This window comes from Dreissena polymorpha, chromosome 4 (assembly GCF_020536995.1).
Source record: "Dreissena polymorpha isolate Duluth1 chromosome 4, UMN_Dpol_1.0, whole genome shotgun sequence".
NCBI lineage: Eukaryota > Metazoa > Mollusca > Bivalvia > Myida > Dreissenidae > Dreissena > Dreissena polymorpha.
Window position 1 is genome coordinate 68,653,703 of NC_068358.1, and position 24,915 is coordinate 68,678,617.

A 24,915-nucleotide genomic window follows, 5' to 3' on the forward strand; every position below is an offset into this window, starting at 1 on the left:
ATAGTGTTACGTTATATTAAATAGTGCTATGTATCTTGATGTAATCCATTCTAATAATTGATATTTCAGTGCCTAACTGCATTTTCACTTTATGTATTGTTTTGTTCGTAAAGCGGCAAACCGTTTCTCAGTTCGATTTTTTAATCCAACGATATCAAACTTGTCAAAAAGCGTGTGTTTCGAAAAATTGGACGGATGCCAGCGTGTGATCGCCAATAAGATCTTCGATCGGGACTGAATCGCGTAAATACAAAAGTTATTTGCTATAAATAAGTACAATCATGGATACATTTGCGAGATAAGTTGAGAGTGATTCTTCGCGGATCTGCCAACAATCGAATAAATAGTCAACACAGTTGAAGACATCATTCCCTTATTGAAGTATCGGGACTGTAAAGAACTTCGTGTAAAATCGCCTCATTTCCTTTTTGTCCTATCTCCGGATGATTATCTTGTATGTGCATAAAAGTACGAAAACTATGCCAAAATAAAACAAAAACAGAACCGGGCCCAAACGCGACATAGTAATGCAAAAGACTTCATCGTATAAAGGTTAAGATTTTCGTACGAGAAGTTACAAATTCAAACCTCTTGGCAGCAACACTTTTATAATCTACGTTTTTCTGTCTCCTCCAATTATACTTATTTCACACTTTAATTTCTTTTTATGTATTAAGTAAATTTATTATACTACGTTAAAAAACGAAATATTGCAATCAAATATACAATAGCCTAAGTGAGCAACATGACCTATTTCGGGCCCTCTTGCTTTCGTTTACAAATGATGTATAACAAAGTATTAATAATGTTAAGCAGTGTTTTATATTTGTAAAAGAAAAACAATATGTGTCGCTAATTTGTTTGTCAATGAAATAATTTTTATTTTCCTCGTCTATGATGACAAGTTTACAAGACACATATGTATTTTATAACAACTTGTATGCATTTGACCATTAACGGCGTTAACATTACAAAATGAACAGTATTGGTAAAATGAATAAGCCAACATACAAAACGTCAGTAGTTTACATATTTATAGAAATCAAACTCGGTAGTGATTCATGTATAGGTGAATCCGAGTGTCAAGGTGATTTAGAATTTTGGCACGATGTGTTGTCTGATCCTTTGAACAACCAGTATTCACATATTATATTCCGGATGTGTTCGGTTTTCAACATGATGGTTCTGTTTCAAACAGAATGTGGTAGCAAGATTAGCAAGGGAAAAGATATTTTTTTTTCAGTACTTACAGAGACAGTTTTAAGCTATACATTTGAGTTTGCCTAGTTTTTACCGCCAAAACAGAGGGCATGTGTGTTTGACAGAACATAGATAGCAAGATTTTTGTTAACGTTTTTAAAAGGGTAGTACACAGCAAATGCTTCATGATATGACTTTAGATATAGTTTTTCTTTATGTGGTTTTAATGTTGTTTCAAAGTTCAGTAGGGGCATTTTGTTTCGCAAACACATCTCTTGTTAAATAGTTTGTCTTTTAAATTGATTCATGGTACAGGCCGTTTGACGTAGCTTCGCTTATTCTTATAATCACGTATTACCTGGGAATTATTTTTATGGATTCCGACAAAGGATACATTTTTGGTAAAATGGTTTAACGACCATTATCATTGCTAAGTTTTCCCGATTTATCTTAGACCACAATATTGTGTATGCAGAGGACGTGGTATATTGATTGCGCCATACACGCCCTCTAGCCCATATTGTTTCTTATGATTTTTGGGAAAGACAATAAATTAATGTGAGCTATTCAAAATATTTTAATTTTTGAAAACCCCAAATATATTTATGTGCAGGGCAAAAATACTGTAAAGGTATGGTTATTATGTTTTATGGTGACGATTAATATGCTACATTAATATTTATGTTCTGTATTAATGTTTTTTGTTTGTTTTTGTTATAACATATTTTGTAATTAATAACTGCAGGTATTTTCAAATCGGACAGATGGATACAGGTAAGTGACTGTGTAACACAGTCTCGGTTCACGAACATGACGTGTTCTCAGAAGTTAGTAGCTACTACTACTACTACTACTACTACTACTACTGCTACTAATACTACTACTACTACTACTACTTCTACTACTACTACTACTACTACTACTACTACTACTACAACTACTACTACTACTACTACTACTACTACTACTACTACTACTACTACTACTACTACTACTACTACTACTACTACTACTACTACTACTACGACTACTTCTACTACTAACACAACTACTACTACTAATACTACTACTACTACTACTACTACACTACTATTACTACTACTACTACAACAATTACTACTACTACTACTACTACTACTACTACTACTACTACTACTACTACTACTACTACTACTACTACTACTACTACTACTACTACTACTACTACTACTACTACTACTACTACTACTACTACTACTACTACTACTACACTACTACTACTACTACTACTACTACTACTACTACTACTACTACTACTACTACTACTACTACTACTACTACTACTACTACTACTACTACTACTACTACTACTACTACTACTACTTCTACTACTACTACTACTACTACTACTACTTCTACTTCTACTACTACTACTACTACTACTATACTACTACTACTACTACTACTACTACTACTACTACTACTACTACTACTACTACTACGACTACTACTACTACTACTACTACTACTACGACTACTACTATACTACTACTACTACTACTACTACTACTACTACTACTACTACTACTACTACGACGACTACTACTACTACACTACGACTACGACTACGACTACTACGACTACTACTACTACTACTACTACTACTACTACTACTACTACTACTACGACTACTACTACTACGACTACTACGACTACTACTACTACTACTACTACGGCTACGACTACTACTACTACTACTACTACTACTACACTACTACTACGACTACTACTACTACTACTACTACGACTACTACTACGACGACGACTACTACGACTACTACCGCTACGACTACTACTACGACTACTACTACGACGACTACTACGACTACTACTACGACTACTACTACTACTACTACTACTACAACTACTACTACTACTACTACCTACTACTACTACTACACCTACTACTACTACTACTACTACTACTACTACTACTTACTACTAACTACTACTACTACTACTACTACTACTGAACTACTACTACTACTACTACTACTATCTACTACTACTACTACTACTACTACTACTACTACTACTACTACTACTACTACTACTACTACTACTTCTACTACTCTACTTACACTACTACTACTACTACTACTACTACTACTACTACTACTACTACTACTACTACTATTATTATTGAAAGCAAGTTGACCTTATTTGGAAAGAAAGGAGGCTTGTGTGGTCTGTTGTAGGCCTGTTGGCCTGATGTGAAAAGCCAGTTTCTTGGAGACCAGTTTGCCATACTGATAAGCAAGTCGGCTCGTATGGTCAACGCACAAGAACATAAATTATATGTTATTATTCAATAATCCCAGACATCAACCAGTTTCAGAGCGGAAACGAAAATTCATAACCTTGAACGTTACATTGGGACCCTAATGAAAATTAAATATCTGTGATTAGGATTGTGAGCTTTAAATTATATCGAAGAGAATAAAGTTATATGCGACAGGCGTCTGCTCATATGGATACTTAATCCGGAGTAATGTAATTATCATGCCAGGCATGTAAATGTTACAGAGCGGAAATTACAATTAATGACTTTTGACATTAACGTCTGACCAGTTTTTTTCACCGAGGGTAATAGGTGTATACGCGACTCATTGTCGGGTCATTTGAAATAATAGTTCGAGGTAATATTTAAGTCGTATGCAACACGCTGGTAATGCGGATACTTTGATTACAGATGGCACTTCGATAACAGAGAACAACAAAATCCACATGTGAGAGGTAAGTTCCTCGGTTGTTTTTAAAGTCATATCCTAAAAATTATTTTTTTAGACAAGGCACATGGTCGAATTTATAAATGGCGTATCCTTTTCTAATGGGAAGAAAAAAAATCACGAATGAATGGTACATTTTTCCTCTAAAAATAGAAAATTCGGTCGGCAAACAGCATAAACTGGATGAACAGTTAACATGTTTGATTCCCGAATTGAAGTTTGTAATTCATACCTCCGATCTGTTGGACAGTGTCTTTGAAGTAGCGCCTTTGCTCTGGAACTTAATGCTGTCAATGCATTGATCAGCAATTACGGCAACCTTACCAGCAATATACTTTTCTTTCCAGATTTTTTTCTGAAAATGGAATCTATCTTTGCTAAAATACATTTAAAGTGGGATGATGTTTACCCAGTTTGATTGTTTGATTAGTATTTGTTATCTCTCTTGTATTAAATAATGCACGCAAGATTTCGTGTATAGGCGTTCACATTTTAAATGCGTTGAAATGCACATTCAAAGCGTATAGGTCAGTGACTATGCTTATGCTTCTTTGAATGGATCGTAACAACAAACACAACGAAACAAAAATGACAAGTTAGAAACATCGTAAACTCCAAATCAGCGAAGTGCTATCATTGCGAAATGGAATAAACTTGATATTAGTTTAAGATTTAATGTCGTCTTTATCACCACAGCAGTTATCATTAGTAGTATCACGTAATAAACATTATCATAATATGTTACATCTAGTATGCATCTTATGAGAGTTAAAAGAGAGTTAAAGCCCATGTGTCAAAGAAATATAACGGTAACAAATCAGTAGTGTGTGTTATTCTTCCATAAATCACATCGAATGCGTGTTAAAGGTTGATTGTAAAACGGAAAAAAACTGATGACGAGATGGTGACAATATCGACTGACGATTGTGATGATTGTGAAAATGATACTAATGATGATAATGATGATAATCATACTACTAGTATACAAGTATCAAAACGGCGATAATGTTGCAGTCGAAATGAGGATGTTATATGTACTACCAACGTGCTTTTTGTTTCACCCTTTATCTGATCAACTGTACAGAAATTGTGCCGCATTGTAAATATTTTTATGAAACAAAAAAATTAAAATAAGGCAAACAACAACAAGAAGGTGAACACATGAAACATTATCAGTTCAATTGCCAGTATCTTCCTTGAAATCAAGAGTATTAAAATTCTAGCGATTGAAATATCTATTATTACGTAAAATTGATTTACCGGTGGTATTCTTGTTGATTTTATAACAGACATAGATAAATACCGTAACAGATAGGGTGCGTTTCGGATTGTATTCAAGAGAGACTGGATTGTATTCAAGAGAGACTGGATTGTATTCAAGAGAGACTGGATTGTTTTCAAGAGAGACTGGATTGTATTCAAAAGAGACTGGATTGTATTCAAGAGAGACTGGATTGTATTCAAGAGAGACTGGATTGTATTCAAGAGAGACTGGATTGTTTTCAAGAGAGACTGGATTGTATTCAAGAGAGACTGGATTGTATTCAAGAGAGACTGGATTGTTTTCAAGATAGACTGGATTGTTTTCAAGAGAGACTGGATTGTATTCAAGGGAGACGACAGTTAACAGCTGTTAATTTCACAACGCGTGAGTTTGGGTATGGCGAAAATAAATGCAGATGTCGATATTGCAATTAATGTGCATGAAGTAACATGGTCATTGTTGTATTATATTATATATGCTATCAGACAATAAACATTGTATACATAGTCATATAAATATGTCTTGTGTCAGTCTAAATACAATTTGATATTAATTAAAGTCATAATAACGGCGGTCAGTAATTTGCAAACACGTTTGCAGATGAAGCCGTTTTATCAGTACTCAGTGAATTGAATCAAGGATGATTGGACAATGGCAAAAACAAGCTTTGTGAACGGACTTGGAAACAAATCAGCGATTTAAGTATTTTCCTTCCAGCCAACTGTGCTACCCGGCCCAGCACGTGTATATCTGCCCCGCGACACACAATCTGAACTATGTTTATATGTGTTACGCATCCTTTGTGTAAGTGAATACCTGTTGATATGACATCACAATTTATTATTGCAATGAATTGCTGTAATGTGATATTGAAAGCAAATTAAGAGCGTTTCACTCATGCGTATATTGCGCGCCATAAACCACATGTATGGTAAAGTGTGTGCAAGATTAGCTCGAAATTATTTAAGGCATGAGGAATGTAGAAGAGTGTTTGTGACCGTGGAAATTTGTATGCCCCAGGATCGATAGATCGGGGGTATATTGTTTTTGTCCTGTCTGTCTGTCTGTCTGTCATTCTGTCCAAAACTTTAACCTTGGTTAAAGTTTGATAACTTTTGCAATATTGAACATACCAAGCATGTTTATCTCATGGAGCTGCTCACTTTGAGTGGTGAAAAGTCAAGGTCAATGTCATTCTTCAAGGTCAAATGCCATTGTGTTTTTCTTTCCTAAAACATTAACCTTCGTTAAAGTTTTATCATAACTTTTTAATATTGAACACAGCAACGTCACATTTGGCATGCATGTGTATCTCGTAGAGCTGCACATTTGAGTGGCAAAATATCAAGATCAAGGTCATCCTTCAAGGTCAAAGGTCAAAATTAAAAAAAAAGAAGTTTATTTCTCCAATCAATATCTTACTTACTTCTCGTGGAGCTGCATATTTTGAGTGGTGAAAGGTCAAGATCAATGTCAACCTTCAAGGTCAAAGGTCAAAATATAAAAAACATAAATGTTCATAACTTTTTTAATATTGAACACATCATCTTCATATTTGGCATGCATGTGTATCTCGTAAAGTTGCCCATTTTGAGTGGTGGAAGGTCAAGGTCTAGGTCATCCTTCAAGGTCAAAGGTAAAAAAGCGGCGCATTAGGGGGCATTGTGTTTCTGACAAACACATCTCTTGTTGTACATGACACACCGTCCGATCTAAGATGATATCAGTGTAAATTCTTGAGTACACGTGGAAATAATAGTTTGTGACAAACAGACTTACAGACAGACATATAGACATATTCACGAGACATGTTGATTAACAAATCATTAACCCTTAGCCAATGTATCTAATATCTAATTCTATAAACACAATTTTTTAACCAAAACTATTTGAACAAATGTTCAAAGATATGTTTTCATTATTTCTTATCGTTAATAGGGGAAAACAAAGAAACGGCAAATACAGTACAAAGCTTCAGGGTTAAGCTTTAGCCAATGTTAAAGTTTCGGTGGGCTAACCATAATCAGAATAATTTTCAGTAACTGCTATTATCAAACTCTATACTATATCTCCGTAATTTTTTTAACCGCCCTGTTTGTCCAATGGCGCATAACATCCTGATGTGCATCGAGTGTAAGCGGATCGAGACCAGTTAATAATTCTCGCATAACTAAGAAAAATGATACAAATACATTTCACATATCGTTGCAACAGTTTAAGTAAACCATACATGAAATAAGCTATTTTCACATTCCCGATATCGAATACTTTAGGAGTTTGTTCCTTGATTGTAAAATTGTAAAGATGTAATTGCCAGTTTATTAGGCACTATATGTTTCAGCGAATGTAATGTTCGAAGTAATGTGTGTGTAATTGTATATGTTCCCAATTCTCAGTTCATAATTCAATATTAATACAACGTTCGCAAAATAGTCACTCATAACTGTGCTGGAGGTAATGTGTTTGTTAAACAATTTCATTTAAATAATTATTTTGTTAATGCAGTAGTAAGTGTATCGTGGCATATTTGATTGACGTGTACAATATTAATGAACATAAGGGCTGTTCATTATTAAATATGCAGTTTTTAATGCGATACGTCCTAGACTGGACCTCGGGTATCCATGGGTTGGATAAGGTTTTGCAATAAGCATACGCTTTATGTAATTGATAAACTGTATGTTAAAAAAAAGAACACTATTGTTAAAGTGTTTTATCAGTTAATATAAAAACCTGCGTATTATCTTTTCGTATCACTAAGTATATTACATACAGATTTTCATAGGCTAGCCAATGCCTGAAAACTTGGAATAAAAGTAAAACGATATTCACCAACCAGTATTAAATTCGTTTTCAAAAATATAATTTGATACACAATGTGCTTTTTGTTGTAATTTTATATTGTAAGATGAAAACAAAAGCGATGATTAGTAATCAATGCAGATGTGCTAATGAGTATTTTGTTGTGCTTTAATTACATAACTTAATGATATTTAGAAGATTTTAATTTGGTCTTGACAATATTCAAATATGCTAAAAAAAATCAAAACGAAGTAAATTTGTCTGTTCAAATCCGGCGTCACTTTTTGTTCATTCATGTTTTAATTTTCTGTCTACATAGGTCCACTTATGTAATATCGTTGTAGACGCGCGTTTTGTAGGTGATTAATTCTGACGTGAATGTAAGGCATGGCTAGCACTTAAGCAGATTAAAACCGCAAATGCTTTTCATTTTAAGGCGGTGATCCCAGTTCTTATAATTTTATGTCTACAGTGTGTGTCCATTTATAAAAAAGTGGAGGATAAGAGCATTATTTTAATTCCTGATATCCTCCGATAGCATCCGATATTTATACTAACGACACTAGAACATTAAAATTAAGTATGAAGTGTTCCATTCACGCGTCATATTTTGGCATTTTTTTCATATTCTGTCTGCATATGTACATTTTATTAAGATCTGCGAGTAATGTTTGGGTAAGTGTGTGGTTCGGCTCGTCCTCTAACCGGTTTAGACCCCCAAATTCTCAGCATTGACCGTTCGTAGGCTGTAATCACAGTTGTAATCATTATTTATTTTTGGTTGGTGTTCTCTTATGAAACTTATAGACAGCACATATACTTTTTCTCATGATGGAGTTTCTGGAGTTTCCGTGTTTAATACATTTAATTGTTATGGTTTTACTGATTAGCGAAATAACATAACATATATACACTTCTAATGATGTTATACAAATACCTTTAGTTTGTGTATCGTGAGGTAAAGATAGTAACAGGTTATAAAGCGTAAAACGTAAAATTACCGATATAAATAAATAAATGAATAACCCTAGTTTCGGACTCATCAATAAGTTATTGCGTCATAATAATCGCTGAACTTTGGAATGTAAAACTTGGCTGCCTACAAGCTATACTTGTTTGTCATTGTACATACCTGCAATATAGTCTGAATAAGAATGCTTGATTATTTGGCAATTTATATAGTTTGTTCGTATTATCGTGTTAAATTACTTTCGAAATTAAATATGGTCTCATTTTTGAAGCATTTTATTGGAAATACGATATTGTCTAAGAATTAACTCTTAGTAGTATTTAGACATACCGACTCCAAAATTGTGATAGTCATGTTCTCGTGTCAGTTGATCGTGTTTAACTGTTGGAAAATATCCATCGGTTCCACAAAAAACAGCGGTCATCGTGGCTGAACTACATCCTTCCTTCAACTCTCGGGCTAGTCCAAAATCAATCAGCCTCGCGTTAAATTGCGAGTCGAGTAGAATATTTTTTGATTTTATGTCCATATGCAAGATTGTTCCTCTGTAAGTAAACGAAAATTCTGTGTTCGTTTTCTTCGAACTTACATTGCTGTAAACATGTGCCATAGGTCAAGTTACTTTGGCTAAAACAACATTTGATTTTTAGCTCACCTGATTGCTCAGGTGAGCTTTTGTGACCGGTCTTTGTCCGTCCGTCCACATTTGTTCGTTAACACTCTAGAGGCCACATTTATTGTCCGATCTTCATGAAACTTGGTCAGCAGATTTGTCCAAATGATATCTCGATTGAGTTCAAAACTGGGTCGTGCTGGGTCAAAATCTAGGTCACTAGGTCAAAAAAATGGTAAAACCTTGTAAACAATGTAGAAGTCACATTTCATGCCCAATCTTCATGTAACTTTGTCAAAATGATTGCCTAAATGATATGTTGGTTGAGTTCAAAAGTGGTTCCGATCCGTTGAAAAACATGGCCGCCAGTGGGCGGGGCAGTTTTCCTTATTTGGCTTTAGAGAAACCTTGTTAACACAAGTCACAATTTTTGCCCAATCATCATGAAAGTTGGTCAATGCATTGGTTTTATTGATTTCTCGGACAAGTTGGAAAATTGCTCAGATCGGTGGAACGCATTTTTTAGCTCACTTGATTGCTGTGGTGAGGTTTTAGGATTTGTCTTTGTCCGCCGTCCGTCCGTCCACATTTGGTTTGAAAACACTCCAGCATTCACATTTCTCAAGCATTCTTTATCAACGTTGCTGAAAGATCTCAGTCAAGTTTGATAATGTGCAAAATCACATAATTAAAGCCATAATTATTGCCCTAAGATTGTCCAAATTTTTATTATATTATACAAAATCCTTGTAAACACTCTAGAGGTCACAATTTTGTTTCAGATTTTATGAATCTTGGTCATATTCATTTTTGTAAGCTCAGTTTGATGTTTGGTAAGGGGGGTCAACTTTAAATATAGGCAACCAGGTCAAATCTTACAAAAACAAAAAGACTCCATGCGCCAGAGTTTTGGTTCAATAATGTTAAAACTTGACCAGGATGTTTGTCTGGACAATATCTAGGTCAAGTTTGACATTTGGTAAATATTGAATGAACCGACTCCTCTCAGGTGAGCGAACTAGGGCCATCTTGGCCCTCTTGTTTACTTAACCAGTGCATTTCAAACACATTTAAACGCAATAGAAATATGCATATAGATATTTCGTCGTAACAATAGTCAGTGTTTAACTCCACATGACAAATTTCAAACATGGCAAATATAAGTGCCCAAATATGGCAATACGCTTTTGATATAGGTTATCTAAGATCCAATATAGTGACCTTGTGTTTACATTACTTTAACCAAATTTGACTTAGACCTTGATCAAGTTTAGAAAAACATTCTCAGCAAGTGTCAACAATATATGATTAAGTAAAACTGTGGATTCTAGAGTATTATCAAAGCCAAAATCGGAAAACACACACAACACGAAGAACGCCTGCCATTACTGAGGACAATATCTCACTTTGAGCATTGCGCACGACAGACAAACGATATGCATTAATAAACACGCTGGTTTTCGGCTGGTTGAATTTACAACTACCACAATCAAAACATGGATAAATCGTTTGATAAATGCTCCGTTCGAAAACAAAACATTTCAAACGCTGGCTTACCTGTACGGATTTCCAGTATGCATGTAGTCAATTGCGGAGGCAACTTGGTACATAACCTTCATACGGATCTTCCATTCGAGAAGATGCGTTTGGTTCTTTTTTATTTTTTCTCTGTCAGACTTGATTGTATCGTAAAGGTCGCCTTTTTCGAGGTACGGCGAAATAAAATAGTACTTCCTGCAAAAGTGTGAATATATTACACACAGAGAAACAACAACAACAACAACAACACAAACAACAAGAAACAAACAATTGCGCACATAATTTTAAATTTCTAATCGGAATGATTTTATTCTAACGATGTTCATTTTTCTCATTTCGTTAATTTGTATTTTGCAGATTGATATTCTTGTTAAATAACATTGATAATTTGGATTAAATACATGTGATTGACACATTATTCTATACCTATGAAATATATGATCAATGGCAAACTTCATCATTCATATTTGATAGTTCACACTTGAATGAGCATATTCAAGAGATGTTATCAATTTACATTTGAGAAAAGCAACCCAAACACGTACTATTTTGAAACTGTATCATTTTCTGAGTGAACAGTGCAATCCGGTAGCGTATTGGGATTGCCATTTATCATATCGTCATGGGCCGGCAAACATACGTGAAAGCTCTAGTCATAATGCAAACTAGCGCAAACAACATTGAGCTTAAAATAGATGACATATTCGTTTTGACACTAAACACGGCGATGGAACACTTATTTTGTTTTCAAAACCCTTACGTACCATAGACAAAAAGTGAAGACATTATTTTGCATGATATTCCATATAACTTACACGTCGAAGCAATTACAAAACAAAAATGTGTTGGCATTTGTGGGTTAATAGCACAATATAAATAGTAAAGTGAGTCAAGTAACGTATTTCACTGCAGAAAGTGCTTAAAAATGTCAGATACTGGGCCAATTTAATTCGTAATTCAATATATAAATACTGATGCATCACAAGTCGACACGCCCTCTTAAAATGAACAAATGCTATCAGAATATGATATCACTAAACGTGTTACAGAATATATAGTCATCGAATTGAATTTTATGGAACTCGAATACAAAACTGACCCGTTTTTATGGTCGTCGTGATAAGCCAAAAGTGGTAAAATGCCAAAATGCATGACACGAGAAGCTAGCTTTTCCTGAAATTTATGAAACATGTGAATTTTAATTAAATATCAGAGAAACAAATCTTATCAAACATTCACATCGAATCAAACAAATACTATGTGCTGCCTCATAAAAATGAAAAGATGTCAACATGTATTTATGCGAAAATATTTTTAAAATAACTAATATCAGAGTAAGTGCATTATAAAAAGGTAATTACGTTTGTGACAGATTTTCGAAATTGGGTTCTTTCTTCTCCGGCATCGCCTACGTTGATCTCCTTAAGAACAACACGTTGTTGAAATGGAATAACGTCAGCACGGGCTTAAAGCATATAGTTTGGTTTTTCAATTTTTTATTTCCATCGTAAACATGATATAATTTTCATATATAATTTTATGTTTAAAATACACCAAAAGAGAATATCTGTTTTACATTTTTTTCGATATTAGTTATGGTACATAGTTAGTACATACCATCTATAAGCTCTATGGCTCGTGTGAATAATTATATGTAAACAACCGCGTCAATTTCAAACACGATTTAAAGTTTAAAATTCTTAAATAATATAGCCAGTGACACAATAACTGTTAACTACGAATACAACATGTCAATTGTACTATCATCAATACGAAGGAGTTTGTTTCATTCCACCAACTCGTTTGCAATAACGCGATAAAGCTCTGTAGTATAAACTACTGCTTCATTTTTTATAAAACAGAAAATTATATGTGCCATTTTGTGATTTTTGTTTTACGGCATGTGATAATTTTTCTTTTTATTGTGTTTTTCAAAATATTGACAAAATACAAAAATGTTGAGATAAACATAATACCGTGTTAATGTCGAAACATATACATTCAGGAAAACATGAACCAAAAAGCCTCGCACAGAAAGCTGATCAGAATTTATCACAAACATCAATTATCATGTCTTAAACTACGTTTGTACGGGTAAGTTTGTATCTCGATATGTCGTGAAGCGAGCAACATGCTGTTATTTTACCGCTAAAAGCTGCACATGTTTATTTTATTTTGAACACCACTTATAATCCGACACATACATAAGCGTTAATCTAAATGAAGGTGTCATTTATTTGGTAATGGGGTACTATTCGGACACCAATTTTACCAATGAAACATGCACAAACAGATTTATTTGAATACTTAAAATACTTCAGATAAAGTAAACGAAAACGCCACAAAATTAATTCTCAAAAGCATTTGTTTGTTGTGAAAAGAAAACACACTATAGTGAATACTTCAAGTCATCTAAATGGACAAACACGTAGTATCAATTTATGGTACGCCACCCGTAAGCTCTTGCGGAAACGCACACGCCGTTGGGTGTAAATAATGCATTTTTCCGCTATGGCGCAAGTATATGTTTGCCACAAATGATTTCTTGTAGAAAGAAATATTCAAGCAGAAAACTAGATATGTTACACAAAACAATAGTGTATGGTGCACACTCGTGATACCTGCGTTGTTTACATTAAACTTGAGCGGATTATTATTAAGAACTAAATTTTAATTACAATACATTTAATATTAAACTGTGCAAGTAGTTACAATGGAATGTTTCCTCCACAAATGATTATTTTATGTGTGAATTAATGTAAGTATCGCTTTTACTTTACTTCCCATTGCAGGAAGGTCGAATCGTTAGCGAGGCTGTGCAGTGTATTTTTTCCTCTAAATTAAGCGTTTGTTATTTCATTTGTAAAGTGTTAAAAAAGAACAACTTACAAATAAATATTATTCCAAATGCGCCTTGACTTATTGGCTTTTGTTCGAATTTATATTTCTTCAAGTGCGTTATTTGCTTTCCACTCAACTCCAAAAGTCTTCCATCATGAACATAGTCTGCAATATGTTCGGGTTCATCGCCTTCTTGATCATCGGTTGTGTCACTTCCACGTTTATTTCCTGACAGAATATTAGTTTTAGTTGAATCTAAAAGCATAAAAAATCAAGATAAAAAGAAGTTTTCTGTTTGCTTCTTAGTATTTTAGTATTTCTAGTATCTTTCTGCGAAAGCTCACGGCCATCATACAATTGATGTACATGTGAAATTAAAAGGATTGTTTGCGTCTATAAACATTGCTAGGCGTGATTGTGAAGTTCAATCTATTACACTTAATTCTACGTTATGGTTTACATACTTCTTGAAGCAGGGTTTTTAAGAAAATAGTTTTGTTTACGTTATTTAAACATGTACATTTTATTTTTAAGATATACATGTAGATATATACTATATTGTGCTAAAAACCTGTAAATAAGGCTGACTTAAGAAAAATGTATTTATCCATACCCAGTGAAACGTTGTTGAGAAGCGTATTTGTCCATTTGCTATCTTCGTCTCCGGCTATATACAAATGATCTGAAATATATTTTTGGATTTACATAGACGACAAGGCAGAAAATAATCAGAAAGTGTTATTTTATGTTTAATAGCTTAACAGTTAAAATCAGACTAATGATTAATGCAAAGCAAGTGTTTCAAAACTCGGTATTTGTTGATGGACATGTTTTCATGAAAAAATTTAGTTCCGAACGAATCACGTGGCAATCAAATCGCCAAAGGCGTAGCTTACCAACAAGTAAACTATTTATGATCTGGAAAGTCACACAAAATATCTATTGAGTGCCTTAAAGAAAATGGTTTAACAATTCATATCTGTTTTTCTTGGCAGTCGTGTGGTAGAACATGCCGAAATCTTATTTTTGATAGAAACTGATAGTCACAACCTACATCTTAAATATGATTTTGTTAATAGGTTTTGTCCTTTCATTTTATATTTGTGTGTTTAAAATTAAATTAAAATAATTTCATAAATTGAAATTGTAATGGTAAGACACAACGTGTAATTGCATCGAACAACATCTGCAATTGGTTTTAAAATACGTTATAGATCAAGCAGACACAATAACTATGTAATTAAATATGTTTGCGTTCTTCTGAATATTATTAATTTTTACCTTTCTTTTCCATCCACAATTGCTTTTCGTGCATTTCAATAGTTTGAAATAACCGTTCGTGGTTATTTTTCAGGAATTCTTTAAATTTAGAATAAGCTTTTAAACCTCCCTTACTTATTCGCCGTATCAGGACACGGACCTTCGCTTCTGGTGTGAACATATTCTGTCAATAAATTGCCAATCGTAATACATAACGAGACAGTGAGTTATATTGAGTCATAATGTCAAGCTTCTCGTTTAGTTACATTGCACATGATAATACGTGACTGTAATGTTTTCCAACTGTTCGTACGTTCCCATGAATAAAGTTTAACATATCACATCTGATTTTTTAGTCCATTAAAAAAAACTACTTCGTGTTTACACAAAGAAGCCACACTTATCGAAAAAAAACATGGTACAACACTAACAACAAAATCGTCACATTGCAAAACGGACACTGCATGAGGAGAGGCCAGCTACGTATTAGATCGTGTAATATACACATCGAAAAAAACTCTGCATTTCTTTATTGTTGCGCTTTTGTAAAATATCACTATCAAGGAACAGGGTATAACACAGTGACGGTAAATATATGACAACAGCATAGTTGTTCGTTGGAGCGTGACATTTTGACCTGATTAACAAATAAATGAACATTTTGCTTGAACCAATATGCAAATCTAGAAGTTAATTCGTACTTTAAAAATGTTATACTTGGTAATCATAAATTGAGATGACCAATTAAGACTAAATATTGCAGTGGTAAAAATTAGAACAGTATTGCACAATCACATGGATTTATTGAGAAGCCTTTCAAAAGCAACCGATAGATATGCTAATACGAAGTATTTTACTATCACAAACTATATCGTGGGAACGTACTGAACGCAAATTACTATGTAGCTTATCGGAACCAACCATTAAGTAAATGATCAAAAACAACATAAGTAAAAATATCCAAGTGTTTTAACGTGTTTATAAATATAAATTGTGCTGTATTGTACTAATTTACTGTTATGTCTTTGATGTCCTGTTCAAGCAGTTCAGATCGAACAGCCTCCAGAGCTCTTTCAACATCCAGATCACATACCAGCTCGTTATGAGCTCTACTCAGTACTCGTTGACAAGTATCGTAATCTAGAGAATATATATGCTAAGGTCGTAATTATGGGACATAAAACGAGGAATGATAATGTACGTTAATTAGAAAAACATTTGTAACGTGAAATGTGTATTCACATTTTTAAATAAGCATATGAATAATTAAATAAATAAATTGTATAAATTTAAAATAAATAAATAAATATATACCGTTCGTATTATTTTTACTGGTAGCGTTGTCGGTACCAAAAAGGGGAACATATTTCAGATTTAATATACATTCACCACAAACATTACATACAACTCAATTACTAAAACTAGATTCTACGGAACGTTTAGTACAACGCAGTAAGGGTTTAAATAGATTTGCGAAATCATATTTACCCATAAAGACCCCTTCTAAAATAAAGAAATCCAGCGCCTTCAAAAGTTATACAGGGTGGAGGATCAACAGGGTGGTTCACATGGGTTTACACACGGGCTTGACAGAATGTAAACACACTGTTAAGAACTTTATTTTTGCAAATATATCCAGTTATTGAAATACACTTGCAAAAATGTACTGAATAATGGACAGTTTTTCTTGCAGTTTGTGACGATATCTTAAGATTTAAGAATGAAGATAACATTGGATTAAATTAAATTAATTTAAGATTTAATAAGAATCATTTTATTGATCTGAAATCATTGCCAACATTTCACGTTTCGTGCAGCATAACCGTGTACATGAATGCGTTACATGTAGAGTTTTTGGTCAATAACACAGGCTTATTAAATAAAGTAATTCTGACGTATTTCACATTGCCATAAGCAGTTTAAAAACTGTATTTAATGCAATAGTTGAAATTCTTGAGAAAAAATGTTTTAACAAGTTATTTAAAGAAAAGCACCACATGCTGGTTTGTTAGAATCCATTTAATTCAATAATGAGCCCCACAAAGTCACGTGATCCTGCAACCTGTATACTAAATTCTGTGTTTTAAGAAGATGTTTGTGTTTGTTCACAAAATACTTCAAATACTTGTATTGGGATTGTATACAGTATACAGCCTTATCTGAGTACAGCGGCCACTCAAGGGCGGACTACTTTTAGATGCTTGTTCAGAGGATATTATCATTCTCGTTCAAAGAAACAGACAACAAAAGCTTTGGTGAACCACTTATGAACCAGATCGTTCAACCGACTGAAGTTTAGCAAATTAAAACAAACATTTTCAAAACTTGCAATATCGATAATGTGACACACTAAATATTATACCCGTAACATGTGCGGTTTCAGAGACTTTAGTTTTAAAGTTATTAACTATGCAACTTCAAGTCTATATAAATCATGTGATATAATATGCTGAATGTAATTGAACGTCGTATTATCGAGTTAACAGAAAACAAACAAAAAATAAACGTTAACCATACCAAGAACATCTTGATTGTAGTCTTTCGAATTCGTCTTTTCCCCCGAATCCTTACTTGTTTGCAAATGTTGAACTTTCTGTTCTAATTTGTCTAGACGACTATCACATTTGTTTACACGACTATTTAACAACTGTATATGTCCTTCTACTTTCTCTATATAAGTCCGTATCTCAAGCTTTGAATCCTGTGCCACCTGTTTAGCCTCTATTAATACCTCTTGTGCTTCCCTTAGCAACTGTACCATTTCCACTGATGCAATGTTCAGACTGTCAGTCTGTAGCTGTTGTTATAAAACACATTTGCAAATACATTAATTGTATATTGACATTAGTTCTATTGAGACATGTATAATGATACATAACAATAAATGCACATAAATGTAAAGAAATTCACCTGTTTTAATTTAGTAACTGCTTCTTGTGCATCGGGATCTTGAGCGAGAAGCTGCGAATCAGTTAATATACCAATGAATATAATGAAGAGTTTCTGGAGGTCAGCACTTGTCACTTTGCACGTAGAAGAATGCCGGATAGCTTTACCCATGTCACGAGCCTGTTCAAATAAGTGTTTAATTTATAACATATTCTTAAATGTAAGAAGTACTCGTTTTTACGATATTTTCGTTTTGAACACGGATTTATGCCAACAAGTTCGTTTTGTATTGTTGTTGCTGATTTTGTTGTTGTGTTTTATTATATACACAAAGCAAGACTAACAAAACGTATTATGGTATTAAACATTTGCATTTTTGATGTATTATTATACAAAAACCATATTTGTCAAACTCAACTCGTGTACGAATTTTACTATGAATAAATTAATATCATGTGAACTATACTTTTAACGCACATTTAATGCAACAAAGACTCTACACATAAATGTTAAAATGGTAACTGAATAAACTTGGTATGCACTTATACGTGTCTGTCAATATTTTAAATGTCAACAATTTTGGATGTTTACCTGAGTTAAAAAACAAGGTTGAGGCGGTCGCCCAGACCCTATTTTGAACGAAACCTTTGTGTCGAAGTTTTGACAGTTCAGCAAAACATTAATTATTCCGTTGAAATCGGTATTTTGAATCGAATTCACTCCAGTATATCCATCTGGAGGCATAAAACATTTTGCCATTTCCCAGTGGTTACACGTCCATTGTTCTGCTAAAGTGTTCTTCCAAGATGGACATTTAAATCGATGGGCCTTTATAATTGCATCACGAATTCCGTCGCATATTCTGTTTGGACATTGTCTGAATTGTTTTGTAGCATCGGTATGTATGCTACATGTATTGCCTGTTCTTTTACACAGGCCTTTAATTGGACACTTCAACAGATTTGCAGTGGAACAAGAAGTACAAGCTGTAGTCAACGAAAGGTTTGTATTTAAAAGTACACTTTTTATAGATCTGTTTTGAGTTGTTTCATTTCTGTTTCAACAAAATTCAGTAAGCCAGCCTTGGTGATATTGAGTCCGAGCCATGCTTTCAACCAATTGGTCATTTCCGCGTCTGTGAAAACATCCCTGAAGCTCGCCATTGTGATATATCAAACTTGGCATTCAATGTTCAGAAGGCATTTTCATTCTTCGTTGGACATCAGACGGAATAAAAGTTACTCTAAAATAATGATAACACATGAGTAAATGATACTGCATTAAACTCGAATCATAATGTGTTTTCGGACAGTCGTGCTCTACGACATAGAGTTGTTGTCTGTTTCTTCTTCTTTTGCGGCGTATTTTACATACATTTATTGATGTTATACTGTAGTCAGAAAATTAAAGGGCAATACAATCGCTGAATATATCTAACTTTGGAGAGTTTTAAGGAAAAATTGAATTGCTAAAAAAGTACTCAATATTTCTGGATTTGAAGAGTTAAAACCAAGAGGACTATTTATGCATATGAATAATTGTAGCATACGTTCGGAGACACACATTTACATGATTAACGTAAAAAATGTATATCGACGCTATTATTGAATGTTATTGTAAAAACATATTTATTATACATTAAGATATTGTGTTTTATCCATTCACATAATGAAATCAATATTGTGTTAAGAATTCCTGCACAACATGCTCTATAAAAAGCATATATAGCTCGACCATCTTAGCCTAAATCTGACTTGTTATGTACATGAATACAATATGATGTAGTTAAAAGAATGATTCATTTTTCATACTGAACTCGAGAACAATCGATTGAAGCGTAACACTTTAAATGAACTGTACCAGCATCATTATATTTTCGAAATACTTATCCGCCTTAAATTTTGAGTTAACTTTTGTTGAAAACGGAAAAAGTTCCTCACAGACATACAGACAAAACAAAACTGACAGTCCAAAACGTTGACCGCGGAGAGTTTGTTATATTTTATTTCTATGTCCGTCAATATTGTTACGCTCCGTTAGTGCGCTCCTTATCAATGGTGGTTAATGTTTAACTCAAAGTCCGATTCAACTTCAAACAACTTTTATTCAGTTTCCACGAATAACTCAACAAAATGTTATATTTCCAACAACAAAATGACATGCAACCTTAATTAAGGTTTTACAGTACTTTCAATCTTTCGACGGTAAACTGCGCGTCACACTGTGATATTTTTGACAATGAAAATTACACTCGTAAACGGGACTTCGTCGAATTTAAGGAACAATGACACTTGCCAACGATCATAACCAAAATAGATTGAATACTTTAAATAATGCTCAAATTTAATGAAATATGTTAAATGTTCGCTTTATTATCTGCTTACAAAGGTATTACTGTTACTAAAAGTTACTTAAAGTACTCACGAAAAGAAAAAGTACTTTTTAAGAAAAAAATTGGCGTGGATGTTGCCTGCCTTAAGGTTTTGACTAGAATGAATCTTGTGACCAAAATATGATCACTTTATATGGCCGCGGCGTTCCACTTGTGACCAGACATTGGTCACTGTTACAAGAAATTGGTCACTGTGACCAAATATTGGTCACAGTGTGACCAAAAACGGGTCACAATATCTGCCGTGACCAATTATAGAACGCTCGCACGCTTAACACTTATAAATAATAAAATAGACTTTAAATGACAAAACAATCTAAAACAGACTATATGAACTAAACAATGACCTTACGTCTGCTAAAAATAGTGCAGCTTTCTTACCTAATAGCGCCGGTGAGATTTATGTTTACACCGCTGTGTGTTGCTATGCAAAAATTACCCACAAGTCGACATTCCAAGATGGCGGACAGTGGAAAAATCACATGCCGACTTCTACTGAACATTACAAATAACAATACAAATAATGAAGATATTCGTATAACATGCATGGATTAGCAAAATATGTGTACTCAACTTTCACGGAGAGTTATTTTAAGCTATAAACATTCAGTGTTAAACATAGATAATTTAAGTAAAAGTGTGTTTACGAGCGGACCGTTTTCAAGTCAACTTTACAAGAAAGAACAGTGGCAGGATTCTTGGTCAAAAATGGTAAATTACAAACATGGTTTGATTTATATGTTAGTGGGTCTGTGTATTATCAGATTCATATGCATATTCTACTTATTATGTTTGTAAAAACACCAGACCAACCGAATGTCACTGTACACACAAGTATTTAAAAGGTAAACAATTTTTGTACTTAAAACCCAGCTCACTACAATATAGAGCATTTCCAACCCGTCCCAACACGAACAGTGCAATTATGAATACCGGGAAATGATGTGGACACACTTTATTGAAGTCGTCTTCATTATGCAACATTCCAAATAGAACACCTTTGTGTCATGACTTTTAACAGACGTTCTTTAAAAACTAATATATCTATACAATATCAAGAAGTGAAACTCCAGCTGCTGGAGCAGTATTGAATTCTTATTATATACAATTAGTTGGTCCTTTATTTAAGCCTTTTTAAGGCAAGTGACCGATTGCCCAACAGTGCAAAACAGCAAAAAACAGCACAATGTAAGACAGTTATATTTTTATAAACATGCTTTTGTAGGAATTGTGTTGCTGCGTACTTTATATGAACGTTTAAGCACACAAACTGTAAAAATGTAAAATAATGTAGGCAAAAATCTTGCATGCATTATTAAACACAAAACGCTATTCACATACTCGTTGTTTTCGTCATGTATGTAAGTTTGTTCTAAATTTAATATTCAACATGACCATTTGTCTGAGTCATTTGAAATCCGATCACTTTCATAATGATAAATTAGCCGAATCATGTGCGACCATTATTTGTTCCCCCAGCTGATTGCTAACAAGCAAATTATTAGACAGCCTTTACACAAAATCTTAGCATACAAGGATAAGAGTATGCAAATCTCTAAAACATGTCATTGAGATGAACTTGTCGTTTTCGCATGCTTAAGAGCATCCTTGTCTAGAATGTTGTTTATAATGGACTGATGGCAGCTTAATTGGCAGCTTATTTGGTCTATTGGTGTTATGTATGCCGTACTATGAGGGTCGTAATTGTATGGCCCTGTTCTAAAGTAAAAGTTTATTTTAGCTGAATATAAGTCACGTACACCTTTCAAGTTTACCAGCAGCTGGACACCATATTACAAACATATTTGTAACATTGAGTCATTTAGGACTGTTTCCAAACGTGTTCTCGCCATATTACAAGTACAAACTTTGCTTGACAGATGATATTTACTTTGTGTATGCTCATAAATAAAATCAACACGTGTTATATACCATGCCTAATGTTGTTTTAATTTACTTTTTATTTGTCCGTTGGTTTATCGGTCGGTTCATTTTTCGCTTAATCTTTCTACGTAAATATACTGAGTGGATTTCGAAATAACTTGGCACGGATGTACACCAGTTTGGGAATATATGTCGCTAGCAGCAACCGTATGACAAGGGAAATGTCATACTATAGACCAAATGTAAACGAAATGACACTTTATCAAAATAGTTATTGTTCTAACTAACTCTAGCATTGGAGTCTTTGAAACGACGGATAATATTGTTTTAGCTATATATTTACACCAAACAGCCATGCATGGAGATTAATCACCTATAAGTGTAAGCCTTATATTTTATTTTGCTAGCTTACAGAGATAAAGAAAACACAACACTCGCTGAAAGAATTCTTTTAGACAATTTCCAGAAACGATTTATTAAAAAAAAGTGGAAAATGGTGGAAAATATCGTCGACATAATCCAATAAAAACGATAGTTTTCACTATTCATATTGAACGATAATTATATGGGCCGAGTTCCTTTATGACGTAGAATGTATTCTACACTCGATGTTATCAAGCTCAGATATAGGTGGCAATTATGTTATATACCGATAAGAAAGTGATCGGTATTTCTCAGATATGATTTGAAGTGGACAAGAAAATGAACTGCATTAGCGAACGTTAAAGAAATAGAACAAAATAAATGGGAACGTTCATTTTGGGTTATTCTATCGCTGTTATTGATTTCACCGTTTTTAAAACATGCTGATACATATCAGCAATTACACATAACAACAACCATAAACGTATACAGGCATTTATATTAACATCATGACAACATTTTTATTTTCAATATACGCATCGAAAATTAATATAATCATATTATAATAAATATAAACACTATAAACTTACCTTCACATTATCCAGGGCACACAGCCAATTGTTAAAGTCATTTAAAATAACATTGCAGACTGTATTTACTCGGCTCTAAGTGGCGTTATTTGGTGGCCTCGTATTTTATTATTGCCTAAATGTATTTCAATACGGTTGTATTCATGTCAATATATCGATTTAATGAACTGATAATGTTCATTTTTATAGTCCTTTTGAAAATAGTACAAAACGTAACATAACCGGTATACTCGAACGTGTGATAAGGCGTGTGAGATGATTTTTAAGTAATCGGATTTTTCTGATCAGCATTGTAATGTATATACATAAACCTAAATAAATTAAACACCAATATTTATAATGAATGAAAGTTAAGTAGATTATTACCCAAAGTTTGCGAGGTCTACTTGTAGACAGTTATCCCCCCCTGCTTATAGATAGTAAAGGCAGTGAAACAGCGAAGCTAACTGTGTAGATGACATCTTAAAAGTGAAACAAGAAAATGAACCAACGCAGTAGTAGTAGTAGTTTTAGTAGCATAAGCAGAAGAATAAGTAGTAGTAGTAGTAGTAGAAGTAGTAGTAGTAGTAGTAGAGATAGTATTAGTAGGAGTAGTAGTAGTAGTAGTAGAAGTAGAAGAAGAAGAAGTAGTAGTAGTAGAAATAGTGGTGATGGTGGTGGTGTGGTGGTGGTGGTTGTGGTGATCTATCGTAGTAGTAGTAGTAGTAGTCGTCGTATTAGTAGTAGTAGTTAGTATGTAGTATCGTCATAGTCGAGGTAGTCGTGGTGTGATGATGTGGTGATGGTGGTGCTGGTGGTGGTGGTGGTGGTTGTTGTGGTGGTTTGGTGGTGTGTGGTTCGGTTTTGGTGGTCGTCGTGCTGTCCCGCACGTTCGTATGTCGTAGGATCGTGTCGTCGTCGTATTCTTCGTCCGTCGTCGTCTCGTCGTCTGTCGTCAGTCGTCGTCGGCGGGCGTCGTCTGTGTCGTCTCGTCGTGTCGTCGTCGTAATCTCGTCGTCGCCGTCGTCGCCGTCGTAGTCGTCGTCGTCGTCGTAGTTTTCGTGGTCGTGGTCCTGGTCGTAGTCGTCGTCGTCGTCGTCGTAGTTGTTGTTGTAGTCGTAGTAGTAGTAATAGTAAAAGTAGTAGCAGCAGCAGTAGTAGTAGTAGTAGTAGTAGTAGTAGTAGTAGTAGTAGTAGTAGTAGTCGTAGTAGTAGTAGTAGTAGTAGAAGTAGTAGTAGTAGTAGTAGTAGTAGTTAGTAGTAGTAGTAGTAGTAGTAGTAGTAGTCGTAGTAGTCGTAATAGTCTTACTAGTAGTAGTAGTAGTAGTAGTAGTAGTAGTAGTGGTAGTGGTTGTAGTGGTAGTGGTGGTAGTAGTAAAGTAGTAGTCGTAGTAGTAGTAGTAGTCGTCGTCGTAGTAGTAGTAGTCGTAGTAGTAGTCGTAGTAGCCGTAGTCGTCGTCGTCGTCGTCGTTGTCGTAGTCGTCGTCGTAGTCGTCGTGCCCGTGGTAGTGGTCGTCGTCGTCTCTCCGTCGTGTCGTCGTCGTCGTCGTCGTCGTCGTAG

At 34.2% G+C, this 24,915-nt stretch overlaps 1 protein-coding gene across 5 annotated transcripts in view; it reads right to left on the reverse strand.

The window, feature by feature from the left end:
• LOC127879519 (uncharacterized) overlaps positions 1-24,915 on the reverse strand; it is a 39,787-nt gene that overhangs the window by 10,825 nt on the left and 4,047 nt on the right. Inside the window, exons 2-13 of one of the 5 annotated variants that reach the window (XR_008049135.1) lie at positions 18,738-19,389; positions 18,168-18,326; positions 17,775-18,054; positions 16,273-16,397; positions 15,279-15,441; positions 14,611-14,679; positions 14,046-14,252; positions 12,518-12,621; positions 12,256-12,329; positions 11,175-11,351; positions 9,335-9,549; positions 4,201-4,323 (exon numbers count right to left, since the gene is read on the reverse strand). Coding sequence is in view for 4 of the 5 variants with exons in the window: in XM_052426410.1 (XP_052282370.1) it covers positions 7,296-7,402; positions 9,335-9,549; positions 11,175-11,351; positions 12,256-12,329; positions 12,518-12,621; positions 14,046-14,252; positions 14,611-14,679; positions 15,279-15,441; positions 16,273-16,397; positions 17,775-18,054; positions 18,168-18,326; positions 18,738-18,905 (1,848 nt within the window). In the remaining variant the exon portion in view is untranslated. Of the gene's footprint in view, positions 1-4,200; positions 4,324-7,280; positions 7,403-8,221; positions 8,781-9,334; positions 9,550-11,174; positions 11,352-12,255; positions 12,330-12,517; positions 12,622-14,045; positions 14,253-14,610; positions 14,680-15,278; positions 15,442-16,272; positions 16,398-16,745; positions 16,843-17,774; positions 18,055-18,167; positions 18,327-18,737; positions 19,390-24,915 lie in introns of those variants that run through there. The other 4 variants (XM_052426412.1, XM_052426410.1, XM_052426411.1 and 1 more) reach the window with 4 other exon arrangements.